At 36.7% G+C, this 24,147-nt stretch overlaps 1 protein-coding gene across 12 annotated transcripts in view; it reads left to right on the top strand.

Moving 5' to 3' along the window:
* Positions 1 to 24,147, top strand: part of dip2ca (disco-interacting protein 2 homolog Ca) — a 537,137-nt gene that overhangs the window by 324,932 nt on the left and 188,058 nt on the right. For 9 of the 12 annotated variants that reach the window (XM_039753594.1, XM_039753583.1, XM_039753587.1 and 6 more), the window contains exons 5-6: positions 6,734 to 6,946; positions 21,008 to 21,130. In XM_039753594.1, coding sequence (XP_039609528.1) covers positions 6,734 to 6,946; positions 21,008 to 21,130 — 336 coding nt within the window. The remainder of the gene's footprint in view (positions 1 to 6,733; positions 6,947 to 21,007; positions 21,131 to 24,147) is intronic. The other 3 variants (XM_039753589.1, XM_039753591.1, XM_039753590.1) reach the window with 1 other exon arrangement.

Below are 24,147 nucleotides of genomic sequence, written 5' to 3' on the forward strand. Positions count from 1 at the left end.
TTTTGCTTTCGATTGCCTCCTGTATATGAACTCCTGCATTAAACATAACAATTATCTGAGTTGAAGACTTAGCGTTACTGGGATTTAGTGCTGCTTGCTTAACTTTTACGCACTTTCCATTATGAAAGGTGTGGTTGAATTTTAAATGGCTGTATAAATGGTGGTTTAACAGTTTGCACAGTACACTTTTGAAAACAAAATATAAAGATTCTCTTCATTTTAGTATTTAAACATGCAAAAGTGTCAGGTGATCTGGGTTCCATATTAATTCTACTTTTGACTTTTTGTGGAAGTTGTGAAAACAGAAACAAAATATATTCACACATTTTTTAAAGATGTTGTTTAGCATCAGACTCCTAGAAGTGTGTTTAGCATTTAGCTGGTAGGTACTCCTGTGGTGTTAGTGCTTCTAATTAGCCAGTGCACTCATTCTTAGTGAATGTGTCTGAGCTTAATTAAAACACACATTTGTTGTTTAGCGCATCTGTTACTGGGAAACCTTGATTCCTGACAGAGCTGGAATACCAATGTAGAATGCAGTAATGACAACTCTTCATTACTAGAATATCAAGGCAGTCATAATTGTAATCACAATTAAAACACAATTATTTGTGTAGCCCTAGAAGAATCTAGAAGTAATAGCAGCCCGGCCATGAAGTGGTAGACCATGCAGACTTCCAGAACAGTGCCACTGAGTGCTGATGGACATTGCACATAAAAATCACCTATCCTCTGTTGCATCACTTACATCAACAGAGTTACAAATTGGCTCTGGTACCAACATCAGCACAAGAACTGGAGACTACAAGCTTCATTAAATGGTTTTTCATGTCTTAGCAGCTGCACACAAGCTTAAGATCATTATACATAATGCCAAGCATGCCACCATACAACTCTGGAGCGTGTTCTCTGGAGTGATTATTCTCATCTGTCTTTCAGGTTTTGCGCTAGACTCCTTGTTTCTAGAGAATGGTACTATTAATGCTGCAGCATACAAAGACTTTTCAGACTATTGCTCATTGTGACAATAGTTCATGAAAGACCATTTTATGTTCCAGAATGCCTGTCCTGCTGTGCACAAAGCCAGGTCCATGATTTGACAAGTTTGTTGTGGCAAAACTTGACTGGCCACACACAGCACCCTGACCTCAAGCCTACTGAATACCTTAGGGATTAATGGGAATGTGGATTGTGAGTCAGGTCTTCTCATTCAACATCAGTACCTGAACTCGTAAATACATTTTTGGCTGAATGGGCACCAATTTCTACATATATATTTAGGACATATGTATGTACATCAAAATCTTGTAAAAAAATAAAAAAAAACCTCCCCAAAAGAATAGATATAGACAGAAAGGGCAGGCCAACTAAATATTAATGCCCATGGTCTTGGAACAGGATGTTCAACAAGCCCATATAAGTGTGATGGTTAGGTGTTCACAAACATGTGGCTATATAGTGCATCTGAAGTACTAGCATGTAAAATTAGAACCGCCTGATATATGGTGCTCAGTGTGCCATATATTGACAACAGTGTCCTAGAAGATCTGAGTGCTGTTTTATGAATTTAACTATGCAAACTATTGCAGTGAATTTATACACTTCTGACTTTTCATAATTCTAAGTGTTTACACCTTTTATTAACTGCCAGGTTTGTAGTGTAAAGAGTGTGCCAAATGAGATTGGATGTATTGCCAAATTATTTCCAGTGTAGCTAAAAAAATCTGTAGTTTTTGATTTTTTTTTTGAATTTGGACAATTAGGGGGCTTCACCCCTGCTCGCATCGCTCGCCAACCCCCCTGCCTGCACTACACACCAGCAACTTCACATTTGTACCGTTTGTGTACATAGATTTCATTTTCACCAAACCGCAAAACTTTTTATTCTCGCAGATAGGTTTCTTCATTGGGAAGGAACATTACTTTTCCCAGATGGCAACACAAATTATACGATCTACAAGTCTCCGACTTAAAGTTTAAATCCGAATAATAGATTTGATTTCTTTTCCCTGTTCTGTTATTTCACAGAGTAATAATTTCCATTTGTTTGCGATAATGTGATCTTTACTATCATTTTTTTGAGACTTTTGAATTTTTGTACCTCCATTATCTCTAACCTGCTCTGCATGTGTATCACTCCAGCATTTTTGAAATCTTTACTTTGTCATCTACTCTTTGTCTTTTATTTCTGGCCCCGGGCATTGTTAAATCTCTTGGCACGAAGTCTCATCTCGCATGACGTGAAAGTGTCTCTCTGAGAAAGTCACGTCTTGTCTCTCTTCCCAAGATTTTTTTATTATAATATATTTTTCGACACTCCAACTGGAAACTATTGGTGTCTAGGAAATGCTCACTGAAAGTCAATCTGTAAACTGTAATATCCATTGCATTTATTGTTTGCAATTCAGTTGTCGCAAATGTTTTAGGATGTCTCTTGTTACCTTCTTAATAAGGGGGGGAAACAGCACCAAGTAATTGTTTCTGGTTTCTAGGTTATCTGTTGATTATGTTTTGGTAAAACAGGCACATTTGAATCAGTAGAATTCAAAAGCAGACTTTATCACAGCTCTTGGATTGCCTTTCAGTGATGCATTCATTTCACCTAAGAGGATGGCACAGTATAAATTTGAGTGATCCCTTTTAACGCAATGACTGGTGGTATCAGCTTTAGATACTGTATTATGTTCAGCAAAATCTTCGCTCACTAATTTTTCTACATTTTAATGTTTACATTACATTAACTAACTAAATATAATCATTATATTGAATATCTGTTGTCACGCCGTAATATGCAGACACTGGCATGAAGAAGTCAGAATGAAGGAAGCAGATTGCCCAATTATTGATCAGAATGTAAGACCAAGAGGGCTTTGCTTATACTTACAGAAGATTCACAAGGTCTTCAGTGCTAATTCAACCGACTTGTAGTGCACACTCATAACCTGTTTTAGCAAAAAAGCACTACCTTCCTCAACATACATAATATAGCTCCTTCTGTTCTGCACGTTGACCAAAAAAATATTTAGTTGCTTATCAGAACAAGGTCATACTGTAGTGGGAACGCTCAGTCAATATCTGGGGGACGGGTCTCAGCTAGTCTTCTTCACTGCATCCGATAACCTCAGTGTTAATCATAATGATTACAGTTAAAATGACATTTCTGCAGACTTTGTTAGAACAAAATGCATCTAGAAGAATCTCAAGGTTGAACTTGCAATGAATTCTCTGGATTGGATGATCAAAAGGAGGCATACCCAGCAAACTGTTGTTGTGAATTTGTAGTTTAATGCATTGAGGCACAAATACATAATAAACTAAATGAAAAACAAATACAGATAAACAAAGTTTAAACCAAAAATTGCATGTGGTAATGAATTCCTTAGTCCGAAACGTTTCATGAGACTAGTGAGCATCAAAGATGGATTTTACCCACCTGTTGAAATAAACTGTGATTTAATTCTCAGTTGTTGCTCACACCGGTCACTTAGAGGTCATTCATTGCCTTGCTGTAAGTAGTATCAAGCAGAAGAAGATGCTGTGTAGACTTTCACCAAAAAGGAATTCCTCTTTCAGAGGAGCTTCAACTACTGCTTTGGAACTGGGGTCTGCTTGGCATTCATAATAATTAGTGTTAGTTTCAAAATACTGTATAAAATTACAGTAGGCAACTTCAAATATTTCAAAACAATTACTCTAACTAGCTCATTGAATACGTAATTTTATGTTAACGTGCTGACTTTTTTATATGTGCCCTCATGTATCAGCCAGCCTAATTACTTATGAATTTATTAGATTTGGTTTGATAGTTCCATGATTAAAGAAACTTGGTTATTGTTATTCCCACATCCAGTGACCTTTACAGCGGAACCCTGCTCTTCTAGTTAAATGCTGTGTTTCCATTTTTCAGCTACACATTCTAAGGGAAAATTACAATAAAAATGTAATAATGCAAATCTTCTGGTGGATGTCCAGGTCTGTGCTCTCATCAACAGGTTAGACAGCTAGTTGTGTCAATGAGTAGACCTTGGTGTTGTATGTTATTGTGTTTATACAGAAGCTTCTCAAAACTTACCTGGATCCTGGTGCCATTATTACTGAAGTGATAATGTCTAATATTAAAAAACAAACCCTATTTTTCATTGATGAGTTCATCACCCAGATCAATAGTACCACCTGAAGTGCCCCTGCTTTTAACGTTATAACTTCAAATAATTCATCTTTCTTTTATATGCCACTCCCAGAGAGTAAATAATTACAAAGTCTTTTACAAGGCAAGCAAGAATTAATTTGAAATAAGACAAAGTATAAGATAATTCAGTGTATTATAAACTACAAGGAAACCAAGGAGTCAGGATAAATAAAGATAAACTTTTATTTCTTTGGAGTAAATGTACATTATGAGACAGCAGTATGGTAAAAGGTTCAAAATACTGAATTAAATGACAAGAATTCTAACAGAGAGGGATTTGGTTTTGATATGAAGTAAATGTCACCCCAAATGAGTCTAACAACCAAAAAATTACATTAAACAGGTTCATAAAAATCTTGGAACATCCAGTTGTTGGACTCCTAGGAGCTAAAGGTGTCTTTTTGTGTTAAACTACCTGTCAGTATTTTCTACCCCTTTTGTCAGTGCGAGTTTCCACACTTAAAAAGGAAAGTTTTTCAGTGACCTTTCATGTCATGTTTTGCAAACGATGTTGCTGGCAGAGTCATAGTTTGCATTTTTTCCTAGATCTCTGACGTTCAGTACTTTATTATAACAATCTGAGGATTTTTTTTTTTGGACAGAGTAGTGGAAGAAAGAAATCCTTGATGTTTCATACAAACACTCGTACAATTGTCTGGGACATATCCATAGCACTTATGTTCTTGCCAAGTGGAACGAATCGCAGTCCAATAAACATACAGCACTCTCCTAACTTCTGGAACAAATGTCATTCAGATTTCTTTAATGACAACATTCCCAAGTTGATTGCAGAATGCTGTTCATGTACTTCCAAAATGGCCCCTTGCGATAAATAATCCCAAACGCATTTCATTCTACTATGTATTCCTCATCAAGCCAGTCATCAGATGAATTAAATGTTATAAGAATAGTGAAGTGACTGAGGAGGAAATGAGTTAACAGTTGAACCAGAACTCATGTAACCTTATTTTCATAGTATTTAACCTCTGAATTAACCATTAGCACCCAGAGTTGTGCTTGAGAAAGAAAAAAAAAAGTCCTAACTATAATTAGTATTGATTATTTTTAATTTATAATAATCCTGTCTTGTACTTAATCAGTTCAGCTTTAATCTGTTCCTCTGCAAAAAACTGGCATCCAGTTCAGAACTGGGTCCTGTCATGTCTCTAATGCTGCCTGGTTAGCATCTGGCATGTTGCAGTTTTGTTTTGGATTGAATGAACTGGTGTTTGCTTAGAGCTGTGCATTTTTACATAATAGCAATGGTACAAAATAATTGTTTGCAAAATTTGGTCAAGTGAACCTTATGTTCAGTACTGGTTTCTAAATTTAAATAGAAATACATTTCATTTTTAGGTATACACTACAGTCCATGTTGAAGAGGGAAGGAGAAGCGTTTCCACATTAAAATGACTTCCAAGACTTCTGTAGCCTGTTATTTCACAAACATTTCAGCTGACATTTTGTGCTTAAAAAATAAATAGTTGTAATTGAAGAGGTGTGAGGTTTTTCTGCTAATAATCTTCTGGTTCTTGACAGGTTTGGATTGTGGGCAGCCGATAATGCAATTGAATTAATTTGAAAATGAAGTATAATTAACATTGTTCATTTATTAAGAAGAAGAACAGGATATTTCAATTCACAGTTACTGCTTGATTAGGACTTGAAAGTCTCTTTAGGTTGAGAAAGATTTTGTGAAATAATCCAGATTTTTTGTTTGACATGTCTCATTTTTTTATGCGTTATTTTATTTTGATGACAAATGGGCAGCATTCTTTTGCACCAATCTTAATGCCGTTAGGACTCTGGTGTCTGATTTTCCTCTCATATCCCAAAAACAAGCAAGTGAGCTGGACTAACAAATGGTAGTCAGTGTGGCTCTATGCATGATCCTGTCCAGGGCTGGCTTGGGTGCTGCTGGGAACCTCAAATTGAAAAAGTTGTTTAAAAAATGGATAATGGGATTAAGATAGAAATATTCATTTTAAAACCACTTTGTATATTTTTATTTAGAATTCCAAGCAATTTATTGGGTATTTTGTTTTTTATTCTGTTAGCTCGGGATTTCCCAAAGTAAGGATTTTTCAGAATTGTGCACATTAAAAAGCTGCCCCTTAAAGTATCTAGCATTGTTCTTATGTTGCCAACAAAATGCAAATAATTTTGAAGTGAGTGCCAGCATCTTTGTATCTGCTGGGTGCTTAGTTTAAACTAAAAAAGCAAAATAACAAGAGAGCTAGCAATAAAGACTGACTCTAAATATTTCATAGGCTTTTGTAGGCGCAGAGACATCTTTTAAATGCTGCAAAACAAAACTGAAGGTTTTCAAATATTTCATTTCTCAATGCACTGTGTGTAGAGTCCAGACGAGCCTAGCCGTTGCTGATTTGCATGATGGTGGTGCTGCCTACTAACGGCTTTCAGGTTGCCAAGATAGCCAACCTTTTTTTGCTCTGCTGTGCTTGTAATGTGATGAGTTATTTACCAGGTTTGTCCTTTCACATATTTTAATAGGGATTTTTTTTTCTTTCTCAAACTTGTTAGATACATCGTCTGGATCAGAGGAAGAAGGTTCAGTCCAAGGTGACTCCCAGGGGACACCTACATCCAGTCAGGGCAGCATTAATATGGAGCACTGGATAAGCAGAGCAATTCATGGATCAACCACCTCCTCTACCACATCCTCGTCCTCCACTCAGAGCGGGGGCAGTGGTGCTGCCAACAGGCTTGCTGATGTCATGGCACAGACTCATATTGGTAAGCATCTGTCCATTCTTCCCTTCCAGTGTGTCAGGCTTTCCTTTGCCCATGCCTGAAAAGTTTTTCGCATACCTTTGGTCCTTTAACTCTGTATATTTACTTTACCTTTTATCATTTAAAAAAAATGTCAAGTTGTTGTTTTCTATCAGTATAAAAGTGGTTGTGGAGTAATCTCATGTTTTCTAAAGAGGTTGCTTTTATCTGCAGGCAGTAGGCTGCTTTATTTTAAACACTTTTGAACTCATAAAGGCCAAATTAGTCCAGAGCAGCTCTCTTTGGCTGGAAATATTCTTTTATAATTTGATTTATTATTAGTCATTAATAAAGAAAGAAAAAGCACACTCAGACTGACTGTACATTTTCTGAATTAAAGAGAGTCTGATTTGTTACCCATGCTGGAGTTTCTTGTAATATTAAGGACTTTCTCAACTGCCAAGCTAACCTGAGCCATTCGTACACCAATAGCTCAAGGAACAAAGTGGCTGTCCAGCCCTGCATTATATTTGTGGCATGACGAGTTTAAAAGAGTCAAAAAGCAGAAATGTCTGATGTGGATATACATGGTTATAGAAATGAAAGTCTGTTTGCAGAATATAGAGAAGATGTTATTAGATTAGGAACAGTTATGCTGCATTATGAATTTTCCCAAGTATGTGGTCATTTTGACCTTTGTGCATTTAAATGTTTTGTATATTTAGCTTATGCAGTTTCACTGAGCACACTATGACTTTTCCTTTTTTCACTGTAGCCTCAGGCTGTGATATTCTGCTCTGGCATCCATTTTCACTGCAGGGTGCTGAAACCCACTGCCAGAGTGCTGTATTATTTCTACAGGCCTGCAGGTCTGTCTCTGGTCATGGTCACCTGTTTTTAAATGACCAGAAAGCCAACAGTATTCAAAATGTTTTTGCTTACATCTAAATGCAAAAAATAATGTCATGCTGTATTATTGTGTATGTGATGTGATGTCTGTGTTTTCACTTTCTGATCATTTGATTGACTTCCATCACAGTGCCTTATACATGTTATTTAGCTTTACCTGGTCAAAAGTTGGCAGCATGACTTTTTAAGTACTGTTCATTGTGAGATTTGTTCCCTTGAACCTATGTGTGATTTCTTGATATGGTAAATGAGTCAAAAGGACTGAAGGAGGAAAACAAATGCAGTCTGTAAAGCAATATGGAAGTGCAGTTTAAGTGTATTTTTTTTTTTTTTTTTACTAACACCATGCCATAGTGATTTTGCAGCTAACCCATGTTGTGTCTCTAGTCATAAACCACATACATGATCATCTATTTTCTAGAATAATGTGCAAATATTCTGGATTTAAGTTCTTTAGGTATGCCAAATTTTTAAGAAATTTGAATGTGTATATTTTTGCATCTTATTGCATGGGCCTCTTATATATACTATCTGTACATGTTATGCACATAACATTTACATAATAAAAAGAGTTTGACAGATAAAAGATTTAATGCAAAGAATGGCTTGTGCTTTCTCTTTTAATGTACAGTACATTACCATATTTTACATTCCTACAAACACTTGCAGCTCAAATATTGGTTGCATTGGATATTTACTTCAGCCACAACAACTAGAGTTGATTTTAGAACAGTTATAATTATGTCTTTAATTCAAGGTAAAAAGGAATATTGACCTTTTTAGAATGACTGGACCAAATGGTTGCCATGGTTACCAATCAGCGCAAGAACCATTCTCAGCAGCGCAGTGTCGCATCATTTTGCACTCTTTAAGCTGCTCTCTTGTTCAAACATCCACAATGAAATACTGTGTAAAAGAGCAAAACCATGTGAAGCAATGTTTGCATCAATATCTTAGCTTTATTTATTTTTATAAAATTACAGGCAAAAGAAGCTATGATCTGTAGATGAATAGAAGACCATTCAGCCTAAATGAGCAACAAATACTGCCAACTTTGAGTGCCATATCACAAAAAAACAAACTTTTAAATTAGAATATTTTATTCAATAAAGTTATAGAATTTCTCAAGGGACTGAATAGTTTTGTAAGACACCTCATAAATATACATACAGTACCTTATATATTCCACATACGTCGATTGAGAATAAGTGGTTGGGTCACTTTCAGTTGATTGGTAAGTGTGTAGTAGTAGTAAAAAGGTACCAGCTGTTCTGAGGGAGTTTAATAACATCTTATAACATAAAGCTAGTATTAGAAACAGTACAAGAGTAAGTTGTTAAGAAAAGCCGCATTAACTATTGAAAGTGTTGACTTTATTTACATTTACACTGAAATTTACTTGAAAACACTTAATTGCATTAAATCAGTCAAATATTCCAGAACTTGCAGTTACCACAACGTAAGAAAAGAATGGCCGACAAGCTTCAGTGATTTTTGCACAGTTGTGTTTTTTAAATTGTTATATCACTTACTGGTGTTACTGAAGTACGCATCTTTATATGTCTGGAATAAAACCAAGTAGTAACTAAAGATCTTTTTTTTTTAAAACAAATGAAATTCACCTCCCTTATTGTTGGATTTTTTTCGATCTGGTATTATACACTATGTGTGGCCAGAGAGAAAGTGTTCACAATATGAAAGTATAGTTCCCCTTTTTTTTCAAAAATTATATTCTGTCAGTGTCCAATGATAATGGTAAACCCATTGAATAATGCACCCCAAATGGCTTCCTCAGTAAATTTGCATGTTTTGGGGGTGCAATATTTGTTCATTCCTCCTTTTATAAGTTTATAATGTGTGCATTGAATATATATGTAAATGTTGGTAAAACAAACATCATTTCCCATATTTTTGAGAAGGAAAACCTAAAAATAAAATTTGGAGAATTAGCTCTGATAACTTGAGTTCTTGTGTGATGTTGCAAGATATGGAGGGGAAATAATGACTTGTGTGGTTAACATCTGAAAAAAATCAACAAATTAGCTTGTCTGTTAAAATAAGATTATTGAATGTGTTAATGTGGTCTTTAGCATTATATGAAGTTGAAGGATGGGCACTGGCAAAGTCTATGAAGCAGAAGGTAGTCTTTGGTTTGTGTTGTTTGAGATGTCTATAAAAAATTTCAAATGGATAGATATTACAAATGATATGTTATCAAGAAACAGTTTCTGAAATGATGTATCAAAAGAAAATGGTTACTTGTGATAAGGCACAGAAGTCCCCAAATAGATGCAGTGATTGGTAGGAGGCAGAGCTGGAGAAAGTAATAAAAAAATCTGTTCAAGCAGCAATATTTACTTAAGTATCTGACAAAGAAACTACTTAAGTAAAAAGGTGCCCTCTGAAAAAAATTAATTAAATAAAAGGGCAATGGAGTTGCTTTACACAAAAAGAAAAAATCACTCAAAATTAGTAAACATCCCCGAATATCTATGCTGTGCATTGGAAAACATAAGCAGAATATACTGTACATGACAATACAATAGGTTTTATTTATGAAAAGACGTATTATTAACATATGATTGTAATACATATACCTTGTCGACACTAGGGGTCACTGTTTCCCCTTAAGCCCAAAAGACAGACACACAAAGACACAGGGTAATGATGGGCCCTCCAAGCACCACAGCCATAATGATACAAGTAAATACTCCAACACTAATATAGTCCTTGACCAGGAAGTGCTTCTGTTCTTCCTCCCACGTGACTTGCCACACTTCCGGGTTCTTTAATCAGCCCGAAAGTACTTTGGGGGTTCCATTCTTGTGACTTCCTAGTATTTCCTGGATATAAGGGAAGCATGACTCCCCAGGGGCCTCATGTATAAATGGTGCGTACTCACAAAAATGTCCATGCTCAAATCACGATGTATAAAACCTAAACTTGGCGTAAAGCCAGGCATATTTCCACGGTAGCTCATACCTTGGTGTACACAAGTTTTGCGCTCGGTTTTGCAGACTGGCGGCACCCAGCGTCAAAGCAGTGCTGCTGTCCCAGTGTGGTCATCCTTTTGTTTTTTAGATCCACATCCCTGACATGGCTTTATAAATACACTGGAATTAACCGCATATTGTTTATTAGTTTAATGCATCTGATTGTAATTAACCTGTAACAATATAGTGGTTTACAGAATGGTCAAACAATTCCAAATACCATAACTGCTTTAGCGTTGTTACTCTCACTGCACCACTTGGAGTATTTATATCACTGTATCTGAGTAGGGAATCACAGCTCTACAGCAGCTGATCGGAAAGAGAATTATCGGTATACAGCATCAAGCACACACTGCCTCAGCCATGCTGTCTATTGAACTGCTGTCATATGGCAAACGCTTCAGAGCCTTTCCTCTCGGTTCAGAAACTGTTTCATCCCAAGAACTACACTCACCTAAAGGTTTATTAGGAACACCATACTAATACGGTGTTTGACCCCCTTTCGCCTTCAGAACTGCCTTAATTCTACGTGGCATTGATTCAACAAGGTGCTGAAAGCATTCTTTAGAAATGTTGGCCCATATTGATAGGATAGCATCTTGCAGTTGATAGAGAGATTTGTGGGATGCACATCCAGGGCACGAAGCTCCCGTTCCACCACATCCCAAAGATGCTCTATTGTGTTGAGATCTGGTGACTGTGGGGGCCATTTTAGTACAGTGAACTCATTGTCATGTTCAAGAAACCAATTTGAAATGATTTGAGCTTTGTGACATGGTGCATTATCCTGCTGGAAGTAGCCATCAGAGGATGGGTACATGGTGGTCATGAAGGGATGGACATGGTCAGAAACAATGCTCAGGTAGCCCGTGGCATTTAAACGATGCCCAATTGGCACTAAGGGGCCTAAAGTGTGCCAAGAAAACATCCCCCACACCATTACACCACCACCACCAGCCTGCACAGTGGTAACAAGGCATGATGGATCCATGTTCTCATTCTGTTTACGCCAAATTCTGATTCTACCATTTGAATGTCTCAACAGAAATCGAGACTCATCAGACCAGGCAACATTTTTCCAGTCTTCAACTGTCCAATTTTGGTGAGCTTGTGCAAATTGTAGCCTCTTTTTCCTATTTGTAGTGGAGATGAGTGGTACCCGGTGGGGTCTTCTGCTGTCGTAGCCCATCCGCCTCAAGGTTGTGCGTGTTGTGGCTTCACAAATGCTTTGCTGCATACCTCGGTTGTAACGAGTGGTTATTTCAGTCAAAGTTGCTCTTCTATCAGCTTGAATCAGTCGGCCCATTCTCCTCTGACCTCTAGCATCAACAAGGCATTTTCACACACAGGACTGCCGCATACTGGATGTTTTTCCCTTTTCACACCATTCTTTGTAAACCCTAGAAATGATTGTGCGTGAAAATCCCAGTAACTGAGCAGATTGTGAAATACTTAGACCGGCCCGTCTGGCACCAACAACCATGCCACGCTCAAAATTGCTTAAATCACCTTTCTTTCCCATTCTGACATTCAGTTTGGAGTTCAGGAGATTGTCTTGACCAGGACCACACCCCTAAATGCATTGAAGCAACTGCCATGTGATTGGTTGATTAGATAATTGCATTAATGAAAAATTGAACAGGTGTTCCTAATAATCCTTTAGGTGAGTGTATAAACGCACTCAATTAGTCCATCAACTGCTCCTTGTAGAACTGTTTGTACTTATAAGTACAATCACCTCACTGTAAACTTACACTACTGTTATAATATTGCACAGCCTGAGCCACTTTATAAAGCATGTATTTACATATGATGAAGATGAAATGCAGCAAAATAAAACTTTAACTTAATTTAAATAATCTATATTGTTAATAAATAAACATGTGAGGACACGGTAGCTGGAGCTCCGTTCACAGATTGCTCCTGCCTCACGCTGTATGCTTGCTGGGACTGGCGTGACACTGGATGGATAGAATAATTTAACATGTACTATGAAGACATTTCAATGTTCCGTAAAAGTTTTGAAGAATTGGCCAATTACAGATGGCTTAATGTCTATTACAGAGCTGATTGTGTGGCGATTGGGTATTTGGAGAAAGAAAAGTAAGGACAGGAATTGGAGGTTAGTACGTTTGAAAGAGACAGTACTGCTGCAGTAAATTATTTCATCGATGGTAGCACACGTCGCAACAAGCATCTTGCGTGAGGCATGAACAATCATTGCGCCACCGTGTTCCCATGTTTAATAATATGCTTTAACTCTTGTCATCATGAAAATGATATCAAGTATACATCTCAGTATTTTAATTATTCAGGGAGCTGTAATATCACAAATGTAGAAAGCTGGTTTAAGAAGCATGTAGTGATTCACACACATAGAGCACATAGAAGATCAAATACAAAACAAAGCATTTAATGTGCTACTTTAGTTACGATGGGATTTGAGAAACTAGTAAATTAAATAATTTTAAGATGAATTTTATGATGTTCTACTTTAGTGACAAAATAAACTACGTGATTTAAGTGGAAATTTAGAGATTAAAGTTGACATTTCGTGCTTTTTCCCCCCACTGTGTGCCCATTTTTTTCTCTGTACCCTAATAAGCATTCATATGACACTCAGACGGTGGGCTGTGACTCGCCTTTTCACGGTGACTTTGATATCTGACAACTTTTTTATTTTGGGCACTGTGCGACTTTGTGAACTTGAGCTTTCAAGTTTTCCCAACCCTCTATGTCACTCGATCAACATCATTTTGTTGTTTATACCACTGTGTAAACCAACAAATAGTACGTTTTTCCTTGCCTCCACTTAGTATTCGCTGAAATTCTTTTTGCCCCCATGCTTTTGCCATTGCCTTTTCACAGAACACTGATCTTAAGGGCTATTTATATTGATTTGCATGTTCAAAGAGGCGTAATTCTAGGAGGAGACAGGGCAGTTCAGCAGGCACGTGCATTACTTTTCACACTGACTGGGATTTATGTAGTGCAAGAACGTGGAAGTTGGCGAATGCACAGATTGATGCATCTGGATTTTTTTGTGTGCAAGCACATTTCTGCTTTTGTCCGTACGCCATGTTAGAGTGTGAATTCTACGCACAGCGTTATGCATGAGGCCCCAGGTCCATCCAGAGCACTCCCTGGTGGCACCCACACCATCCAACAAAGCTGAGATACCGTGAGAATCCAGGGCACCACTATGCTAGTTGCCATCTAGCGTTTTGGGGGAGGCAGCGTCCAAAAGTTGGTGCCTTCCCTCATCCTTCCATTCTTGGGGCATCCCAGCTGGGCTGAGCTGCCAGCCGTCTCTTATATTGCCCCTCCCTTAGCTGAGTACCATAGGGTGATAAAGCCAGTCCCACAGGGGTTTTACTTCTCCAGGAGGGGCTGTCTACAGCGACCAGACCCGTGGCTTTGTCCTGAAAAACAAGAGCAACAGAACTTCACGGAGATACTGTGCCATTGCTTCTCTTTAACCTTTCTAGTTCTCGATGGACACTCCTTCCAAAACTGGCCCAGCATTCATAGCACAGCCACCTCTCTTCTGAGGTTCGCGCCCTGCGGGTTTGGAAACAGGATGCGAACGCCTGCTCCGCCACTCGGCCAGCTGAGGGTGGACCATCTAAACCCCCAATAGAACGCCTCCCACCCACATAGAGAGAGTCACTCTGATACACATGAGTGTGATGCTCCATATGCTGCAATATCAGGAGATCCCTGCTTTTCTCTGGGGTCTATTGCCAGTTTGGGTCTTTCTATGAGAAACAGAGAGACTCTTTACTTTTTGCACCCCTTTTGATTTGCGTGTGACCGTTGCCGATGTCGACGTAATCTTTCTTTTGACTTTTGTTTCACCCACCGTCCTTCCACATCTGTCAGGTCAAAGTACAGTACCTGGCTCACACATTCTGCTACTTTCTATCAGTCTACAGGCGTCTGGGAGCCAACAATCTTCAGTGGTCTGTCAGGTTAGTATGGTCGATCTACCCGGGAGCGTTGTTCCCTTCACCCCCCATGGGACTTGCCTGACTGCAGTACCTCCATTCTGCAGCACTGGCTCGACTGCTTCATTCTCCTTTCCTCTCCCCTCTTTTTCTATTTTAATCGATTTTTTCTGTCACTGTATTACTTAGACTCTCTAAATACTTTATGCGTGCAGATGATTTGCTTAATGATCTACAGAGTGTCACAGAGAAACAGTTGAGCCGATTGCACTTTCTGTTAACTAGCAATCCCTTAGTTTAGCTTTTGTACACCATGCTGGCACACAGCTTTATGTGGCACACACACTTAGGCCCCTAACATATCTTAGCACAGTCTAAACACACTAAACACAGCCTGTTATACTGGTGGTGCACATTGCTGAGACAACCTCTATGTTTCAAATGTTAAAATATGCAATAATTGTTTACTGAACAATGAATGTTTGGGAACTAATCAGTATCAGCTGACAATGTAGTCTGTAGTTATTTGAGACAGCAAAGACCTCAGTGGAGAGGAAAGAAAATCTTACAGAGTTTTGAAATGAAATGCAGTAGCAGATATAAGAATTAAAAACTGTACTTATATCTACCAAACAAAAAAGGCTTTGGAATCACGATGACATTAGGCAAGCACAGTCTGCCTTCACTGGCATATAGAAACTAATTTTGAAAGCTCTTATTACAGTTAATGTTATCTTTAAATAGCAAAGTAAAGTATGAAGATGAAAAAGCTACAGTAAAATTTTCAAGCTTGTGCTGCAGTCCCAATGAAGAGAAAAAGCAAAGTTAAAAACACACATGCATACACGGATGGTGCCTAGGTTATCAGACTTATTATTTGTCAATGCTGATCAATGGAAATATGTGCTTAGACAAATAAAGCAGGAGTTTTGCCATTTTTATGTGTCTGTGGGTTTGTGTGACTGTGTTCTCTCCCTTTTATAAAAGAAAATCTTGAGACAAGACTATTGCCAAGACATTGTTTCAAGTCATGCCCTCCTCTCAACCATTTGCAGTTAACGGCCTACACCCATGGTACTCTCACCTCTTATTCGTGTAAATGCTTTTGTCACAGTTCCTGTTCTCTCAGGTCATATAAATTTTTGTTTTCCTCACTTTATCTTCCCAATTAAAGAAGACTTATTATTTCCAAATTTTATTGAAGAATTTCATCCCGAAGGGTTATCAACAGAAGAAATGAGTACACGGGCAATCCTAGCACAGAGAAATGATGAAGTCAAACAAATTAACTTGAACATTGTCTATTGGTTACATAGCAAATTGGTTAAATGCTTATCAATAGTCTATGCTGAAATTGTTGGTAGTGATGGTGGGTAAGTTGAAAATATCAACTTACAATATCCCGTAGAATATCTACAACCGTTAACACCGTCCGGTCTTCCACCGGCTGAATTAATGTTGAAAGAAGGATGTATCGTAATTTTATTGCGTAATTTATGTATGAGTGATTGGCTATGGAATAGGACAAGATTAGTTGCATTCAAAATTGGTCGAACAATTATGACATGTAAAATTTTAACAGGCAACAACAAAGTTAATTCAGTACATCTTCAGGGGATAATATTAATGTCAATGTCAATTTATTTATATAGCACATTTAAAACAACATAGGAATGCTGTGGCCAAAGTGCGTTACAATAAAAGAAGAAAAAACATACAATTAACATAAATAGAAATAAAATAAATTAACATAAAATAAATAATAAATAGAAGTAAGATTACATAATCACAATAAGGAAATCATCAGTATTACTGAAGGTCACGGAAAGACAAGTGAATAGATATGAATCTTTAATCTTGTTTTGAACAGTTCATTTGTAGAAGACTCCTTTATGTAATGAGGTAAAGAGTTCCACAGGCGAGGAGCAGCAGCTGCAAAAGCCCTGTTCCCCATAGTTTTACACTTGGTATGAGGGACAACAAGAGACAACTGACCAGAAGATCTAAGCTCTCTAGATGACAAAGGAGTTCTTGATATGCCATTCATATTAAAACATTTACAGTTTCCCACTAGAATAGCTTTTGCTATGACAATTAACAAATCATAGGGACAAACATTCGAAAAAGTCAGTTTATTTATTAGAGAAAAAGAAATGATATTCACTCACGGGCATTTATACATTGCGTAGTCACGCTGTAACTCCAAACACGTAATCAAAACTCAATGCGATATTGACGAAAAGTTAATTCCAAATATTATTTTTACTGAAGTTTACAGTAAAAGTGTAAGTTTAAAAAGTTAATGCATTTTAATTTCAAAGCCAAACAGAATGAAAACATATAACGCAATGAATACCTCTAACGCAATATGAAACATAATTTTCTTTCAATTTATCACGTTATACTATTTTTTACTATGGTTGATTACTTGCTGTAATGTAAAATAGTTAATATCTATTATGAATATATAACAATTCCCATGAAAATAACAATCTGTTAAATTGTACATTCACTTCCCCATTCGCAAGTGGCAGAGTCGCGAAGTGGCTGGTGCACAGTGCCTGCCCGGTGCTTGGTGAGTGAACCCCCTAGTTTTTATAATTATTATTTGCTAAGGGAGTTCATCTGTTACCGGCAGCCCTCCTTGTAAGCGGTACAAGAGCATGAAACGCAGGCACCATGGACACCAATGTAGAATTCTACATGTAGAACTTTTTGCTGTAACCTTGCTGAAATGGTGCCCATATTCCTATTCAGAAAATTACTGCTAAATACTGTATTATGAACTTAGCAATGTGCATTATGCATGTTTATGAAATGCTGTATGTACTAAATGCAACTCACTTTTGTATTGTGCACTCAAAAAAGAAATTTTTTTAAAATGATGCCACTGGACATCCTAGTGTATCTTTTTGGTCAACTGATCACTGCTTTGATCACTGCTCTGAATTTTACAGTATTATTTTTAGTGCTACAAGTTTGAATCAACTATGATTTATGCTGTATTATTTTAAACACAGAACTATTTTAAAAATCCTATTACTTCTATTGATTTTTGTAAATTAGAGACAGAGTTCTTATATGCAGGTAAATCCATAGTTTTTCAAGTGCAGTTTGTATCCCATAATGAAGCTGTTTTGTCTTATGTCCTAGAGACTGAACAGTGCATCTAAATGTGACCTAGGATATACAGTGCTGTTGATTTAAAACAAAAATGAGTGCTGCTCCTACCACTTCACTGAGATCTGTCCTCTGCATCTTCTGCTGCACAGGTATCTCCACATACAGCAGAAACATAAAGTCACTGCAGAGTACATTTATTGTACATATTTAATTCTTGTTCAGTACACTGGGCCATTACACTGCAGTTTGCTGAGATGCATCCACTTGTAGGGCCAGAGTAAACTACATGGCCATTGCATAATTTACTAAATAATTCACACCCCTATATTGTGACCTACAACCTTAAACATTTTTCAATTCAGTTTTATTATAAATGGCCACTCTCAACCTCAGATATAGAACACTTTGCAATCATCTGTCCTGATACTCTTCAAAGCATAAAAATTATTTGCATTTAAAAATATCTTTAAAAGTCAAATTCCATAACTGATATACTCCAGCAGAGTAATAGGAATAACTTTTAAGTTTTGGTAGAAAGGCATGACTCTGGAGTCTGGCCTTGAGGATATATCCTGCTGGATAGGGCCACCACTTAGGGAGTACAGAAGTGAGCACAGGGTAGGAGAGATTGGAAGAGAGCTCTTCATGTTGTCCCCAAAACCTGTAACAGATGGCATGGCAATTGAATGACTGATTGACCTTTTGCGAAATTGTGTTAATTGCCTCAGTCTTTTTGTGGAAAGGTGTTTGTGCATTTGTTTTTATCACTGCTATGTTTAACAACAGTAGATTTTTATTATTTTGTTGCATTCATTTCCTTAGTTGTTTTTGTTTTCCAAAGTGACTTAATGAATTGCATTTGTTCTTTTATTTCTATATTTGTACAACTGTACCACAAGCAGGTTAAGAGACTCACTTGGGTACACACAGGGTGAGTCAGTAGTTGGAACTGTCCTGGCTTAGGTTTTACAGTTGCACAGCTAGTTGATAGGTCATATTTAAATATGTAACTAGTTTAATCCAACACGCACACTTGAAGGGATGTTAAAATGGTGCTTTGTCGGCATGTTTCTGCAAAAGTAAAAAGAAAGAGAAGGACTGTCATGCTATATTTCACTTCTGAAGATACTTTAAAATATGTGAGGTAGACCACAGGAGAAAAATGTACAAGTGGAAAAGATAACACTAGATTATCAGTAGGGAAAGAAAGGGATTGCTTAAGGGGAGGCTTAAGCTCTGTTTGATCTATTTGAAGTAGTTTTGCTCAGTCCTCAACTCAAACTTCTCATTACTATTTGATGCAGAACAACATGTAATACTCCAGATGTCAACAGTGGAGCAGAATTATTCATGTATTTTGACACCATTGATTGTCTTGTATGGAGAAGTTTATACATATAGCAGTGATAGCTAACATGTTGATGTGGAAAACATGGCTTCAAAAATGGTATTGCATGCTCAAACAACTGAGTGCAGTATTAACGACTATAAGAGATTTCTAATTCTGTGTTACAGATTCATTGAGTTGTTACAGAGCAAGAAATAATTTATTTTAATAATTTTTTTAAATATATGGGGTATTCACATATAAAAGATATATTGCCATCAATGGGTGTTATTTAAACTATATTTTCTTGAATTAGGTTAATGTGCTTTCTAAATATTTGCTTTATTACATAATTAAACATTGGCTTAGTAGTTAGTGCTACTGCTTCTCAGATTTAGCATTCTAGGTTATCGAAGTATAGTTTGTTTGTTCTCCTCTTTATCTTCCTGGATTTTCTAACCACATCCTCTGTGAAGTGCAAGCCAGTTAATGAGTAATTCCACACTGGCCAAGGACTGCCACTATGATTTGGGCTGGTTCATCCTTTTCCCCGCAGTGGCTTTTAAATGGCATGAAGCAGGTTTAAAAATGTGCAGTGTATGACCATAACATCACATGTACGCTATCGAACATTAATAAGGTTAAGAGTTGCTTAAAAGTCCTACTTGATCACATTTGTGTATTAAGCACGGTGTCGCAGGGTTGCTCAGCTATAGCTAGTCCAACATTTTCATAAAGGTGCTGTGTGTGTGCGTCGGAACGTATGTGTATACAGTATATGTATGTATGTATATATAAAACAAGTACCTTTGTATGTTTTTGTGTATATATAATGTGTATAGTATTTAGTGTTAATATGTGGCATATTGCAGTGACTTTTCATACACATCTTTGCATATTCTCGTGGAATTTATCATATAATAATTGTTTTAAAAAAAAAAACTTGATTGAGCATGTATGATAATGTGATGTTATATAAACATGCTAAAAGTATTTTACTTCAAATTGCTGTATGTGTGAGTGCACATATTATGTACATATAAACCATACATGTGTATTGTTTTAGGGAATGCATTTATGTGTGTAGCTTTTTTATGTTATATGTCTAATTGAAGTATTAAAAAGTTAATCCCAAAGCATAATTACAAGTTTACTAATTACTTTTTTCATAACATATTATTACTGCTAAATTTTCAGAATGACGTATACAGCAAGATGAAGAGAATGAAAAACAAATTGAACGTGTTCTTTTGTGTCCTCTAATATATGTTTTCTTCTAAAAGAGCTGAGATGTCCTTCCTGTTTTTTAAAATATGAATTAGCTGCTTTGACTCTGGTTATGCCTAACAGCTTTCACATAAAGATTTCTATTGAATAAGCCATGTAACAGTTAAAATGACTTTTGATGCTTTTGTTTTTTGTATTCTTTTGAGTTTTTTCAGCACTTCCTATTTATTATAGATCACATTTAAGTGCATGCTATGAAATATTATGGCTTGTGTGTTAGACATGTTTTTGTTTCTCACTGCTTCAGAGTTATCTTTTCACTTGCTTTCCAAAATGAGTTGCTCCACTGCCCTTTTAAACAATAATGTATTGAATGACAGACTTTAAAACGTGCTCTTTTACATTTTCCATAATTTGTTACCCAACCCAGTGAAATCTCCTTCTGGTGTAGTAATAAGTCTTTTCCAACTCTGACATTTTCCCTGGTCCCTTAATACACCACTAATTAGGGTTAGCAGGTATAGTGAGGATTAAGGTTCTGGTTTTCCCTCACATCCAGGGCCAATTGCTCATCATTCACTGAAGAGAAAAACAATTCCTGGCACAGTTGAGAATGGAAACTCATTGCGTCGGTCCTGCGAATTTGGATCGGAGCTCACCTGGCAACCGTTGGAAACGGAGGGTTAGTATGTACAGTACATTAGTGAACCCGTGCCTCCCGCTACCCAGTCGGTTCAACCCGATTTTGTGACTCATGCAGTCTGTGCTCTGCTTATTAATGCTGTAAGATATTTTAGTAGCTGCAATAAAAAAAATTTAATAGGAAATGCATGTCCATTGTTTAAAACAGTTATGTGTTTTTTTATTGGTTTTGTCTTCTGTGTAAGTTCAGACAAATTCATTCAAAATGCAGAGCTTATACTTACTATTTTAAGTTATTTAACATTCAAGTATTATTTGTTACTCGGCTCTTTTGATTACTCCAACAACTATGTAATTTTATTTTTTATGTTTATATTAATCTTTCAATCTGATTAAAAAGTATTAAATTTAACCATGAAATAGAAAAGAGACACCTTACAGATGCATTTGCAAAGAATAATAAAATAGTGGACTAGCTACCAACAAGAAAGAGCCACGTGACTCGCTGGTCTGTCTGCCATGACACATTCATTGGCACATTGGTATTACTTCCAGCCTGCATTTGTGTTGTGTTGTAGTGATGCCCTATTGTGTAAGCAATAGTTCACCTTTTGTTCTTTGCATGTCTAATATTGAATGTTTATTTACCTTTGCACGATTTATGTTATGGTGAATTGCTGTTAAAGAAAAAATTCTGATTTTTTTCCCATCCTGGTTATTTGTGCAAGATGAAAATATTTGTTTAAAGTTGACAATATTTTTTATTTCAATCATATTGGTTTTATTTCTGTAGAATGTGATATTGTTTTATTTGACGTGTGTTTGCTTATCACTGTTATTTTCTTTAATCTTGACAGATTGCATCTACCTTTGACATTTTAATGACATGAAAAAATAACTGAAACTTCATTATTAAATGGGGCATCTCAGTTTTATAGCAGTCATTGACAATCACAATATATTTCCTGAAAATCAATAATAGTGTTTGTTTTACAGTTGTAATAAATAGTAAGCAGGTGGTCTTATAAGTGGTTAATGTTAATGTAGGTATAGACGTGATGCAGGTTTGCCTTGACACCTCAATATAAATAACAGCAAAATCAGCATAACTTAGAGACAGATTCATAAGTTTCATCAGATGAAAAATGGTAGCTCATAAAAAAATATAAAAAAAGTGTGGAGATTAAGGTAGCATTACATATGACAAAACCACTGATAGCAAGAGATAGCTTGCTTGACTTCTCTTCTCTGCATGGCTTCCAGTGCTGCCATGCCTTGTTTGTAATGTGGTGACCATAACCCCCCCATAGTACTCCAGATGTGGTCTCACTGGCACATTTTAAAGTTTGCGCTTAGCATCATTTGGTTTATATTCAGCTTTTATGACATTAATCATAAAAAATAAAATGTATTCTCATATACACCATGTTAAATTCAAACATAAACAACAAGATGTCTTATGAAAGTATGAAATAAATACATTTTATAGCCAAAATGTTAAATGAAGATTACAGTGTTTTCAAATTCTTTGTAAACTTTTTTCTCTAATTACCAGATATAATTAGGAGTTCTTACATACTAATTAGAAACCATTATAAAAATACTAGCTGTGTAAGCCCATGCTGTAAAAAGCCTAGGATCCTAGAAACTATTGAAATCGTAAGAAAAAAAAATGAAATGTAGAGATGTCAGTTAATTGAAATGAACTACTATGATGTTTTGTTTTACCAATGTGCTCGCATCGCTTGTGTATTAGCGGCTAAGTGACTTTGTCTTTCTTCGGAGGTTTCATTTTGCTGACAGGCTGACATCATTTGTGTATTAGCGGCATAAGGAAAAGTTAAAGGGATACTGTTTTGCTGATATGCTCGCCTTGCTTGTATATCCTCAGAAGTGGAACCCTTACCCCGACTCCACCTGTCACTTTCGGCTGGACAGACACACACACTTCCACGTGTAGACGTTTATATATAAGCCAACCTAAAATGTACTATAATAGGCACTACCCATTCAGTGCAGGGAGCTAAAGCCTGTTCTTCAAAAAATTCACACTGTTTGGATGCTGTTCAGTTATAGTGCACACTTAGGCCCCACACATCCAAACTTTTTTTTACTGAGTCATACTGGAGTCAGTGTTTAACCAATGGTGTTGTAAGATGAGTGAAGAATCTCTGTTTCACCTTAAAGCTAAGGTGCCCAAATATGAAGAGATATGTTCAATTTATGAATAAAATTCATAAATCAGTGAAAGTTTATGTTAAATAACTTTAACTTTCTCTGTTGTAGTTTTTTAACAAAAACCCAAACATGCTTGCTGCAATAAACCAAATAATTATATTTATTTATAATATAAGGATAATAGAAAATAGAGATATGCCAGTACATATAGCTTTATTTGTATACAGTAATCCCTCCTCGATCGCGGGGGTTGCGTTCCAGAACCCCCCGCGATAGATGAAAATCCACGAAGGAGAAACCATATGTTTGTATGGTTATTTTTATATATTTTAAGCCCTTATAAACTCTTTCACACTGTTAACATTATTAGAGCCCTCTAGACATGAAATAACACCCTTTAGTCAAAAGTTTAAACTGTGCTCCATGACAAGACAGAGATGACAGTTCTTTCTCACAATTAAAAGAATGCAAATATATCTTTTCTTCAAAGGAGTACGCGCGTCAGGAGCAGAGTATTTCAGAGAGAGAGAGAGCGCTCGCTAAGAAAAGCAAACAATCAAAAAGTCAATACGTGCTTTTGTGCTTTTAAGTATGCCGAAGCACCACGATAAAGCGGCATTTTTTAGAGGAGCGTCCGTAACCTCTAGGTAAACAGCCTCTGTGCTCACACCCCCTCCATCAGGCAGAGAGAGTGAGAGAGACAGAAAAAAAGCAAACAATCAAGCACCGTGCGGGAAGCATATCGTATATCATTGAGGAGTTTTATTTAATACGTAATACGTGCTCTGATTGGGTAGCTTCTAGGCCATCCGCCAATAGCGTCCCTTGTATGAAATCAACTGGGCAAACAAACTGAGGAAGCATGTACCATAAATTAAA

Source organism: Polypterus senegalus, chromosome 5, assembly GCF_016835505.1.
Source record: "Polypterus senegalus isolate Bchr_013 chromosome 5, ASM1683550v1, whole genome shotgun sequence".
In the NCBI taxonomy this organism is placed as follows: Eukaryota; Metazoa; Chordata; class Cladistia; order Polypteriformes; family Polypteridae; genus Polypterus; species Polypterus senegalus.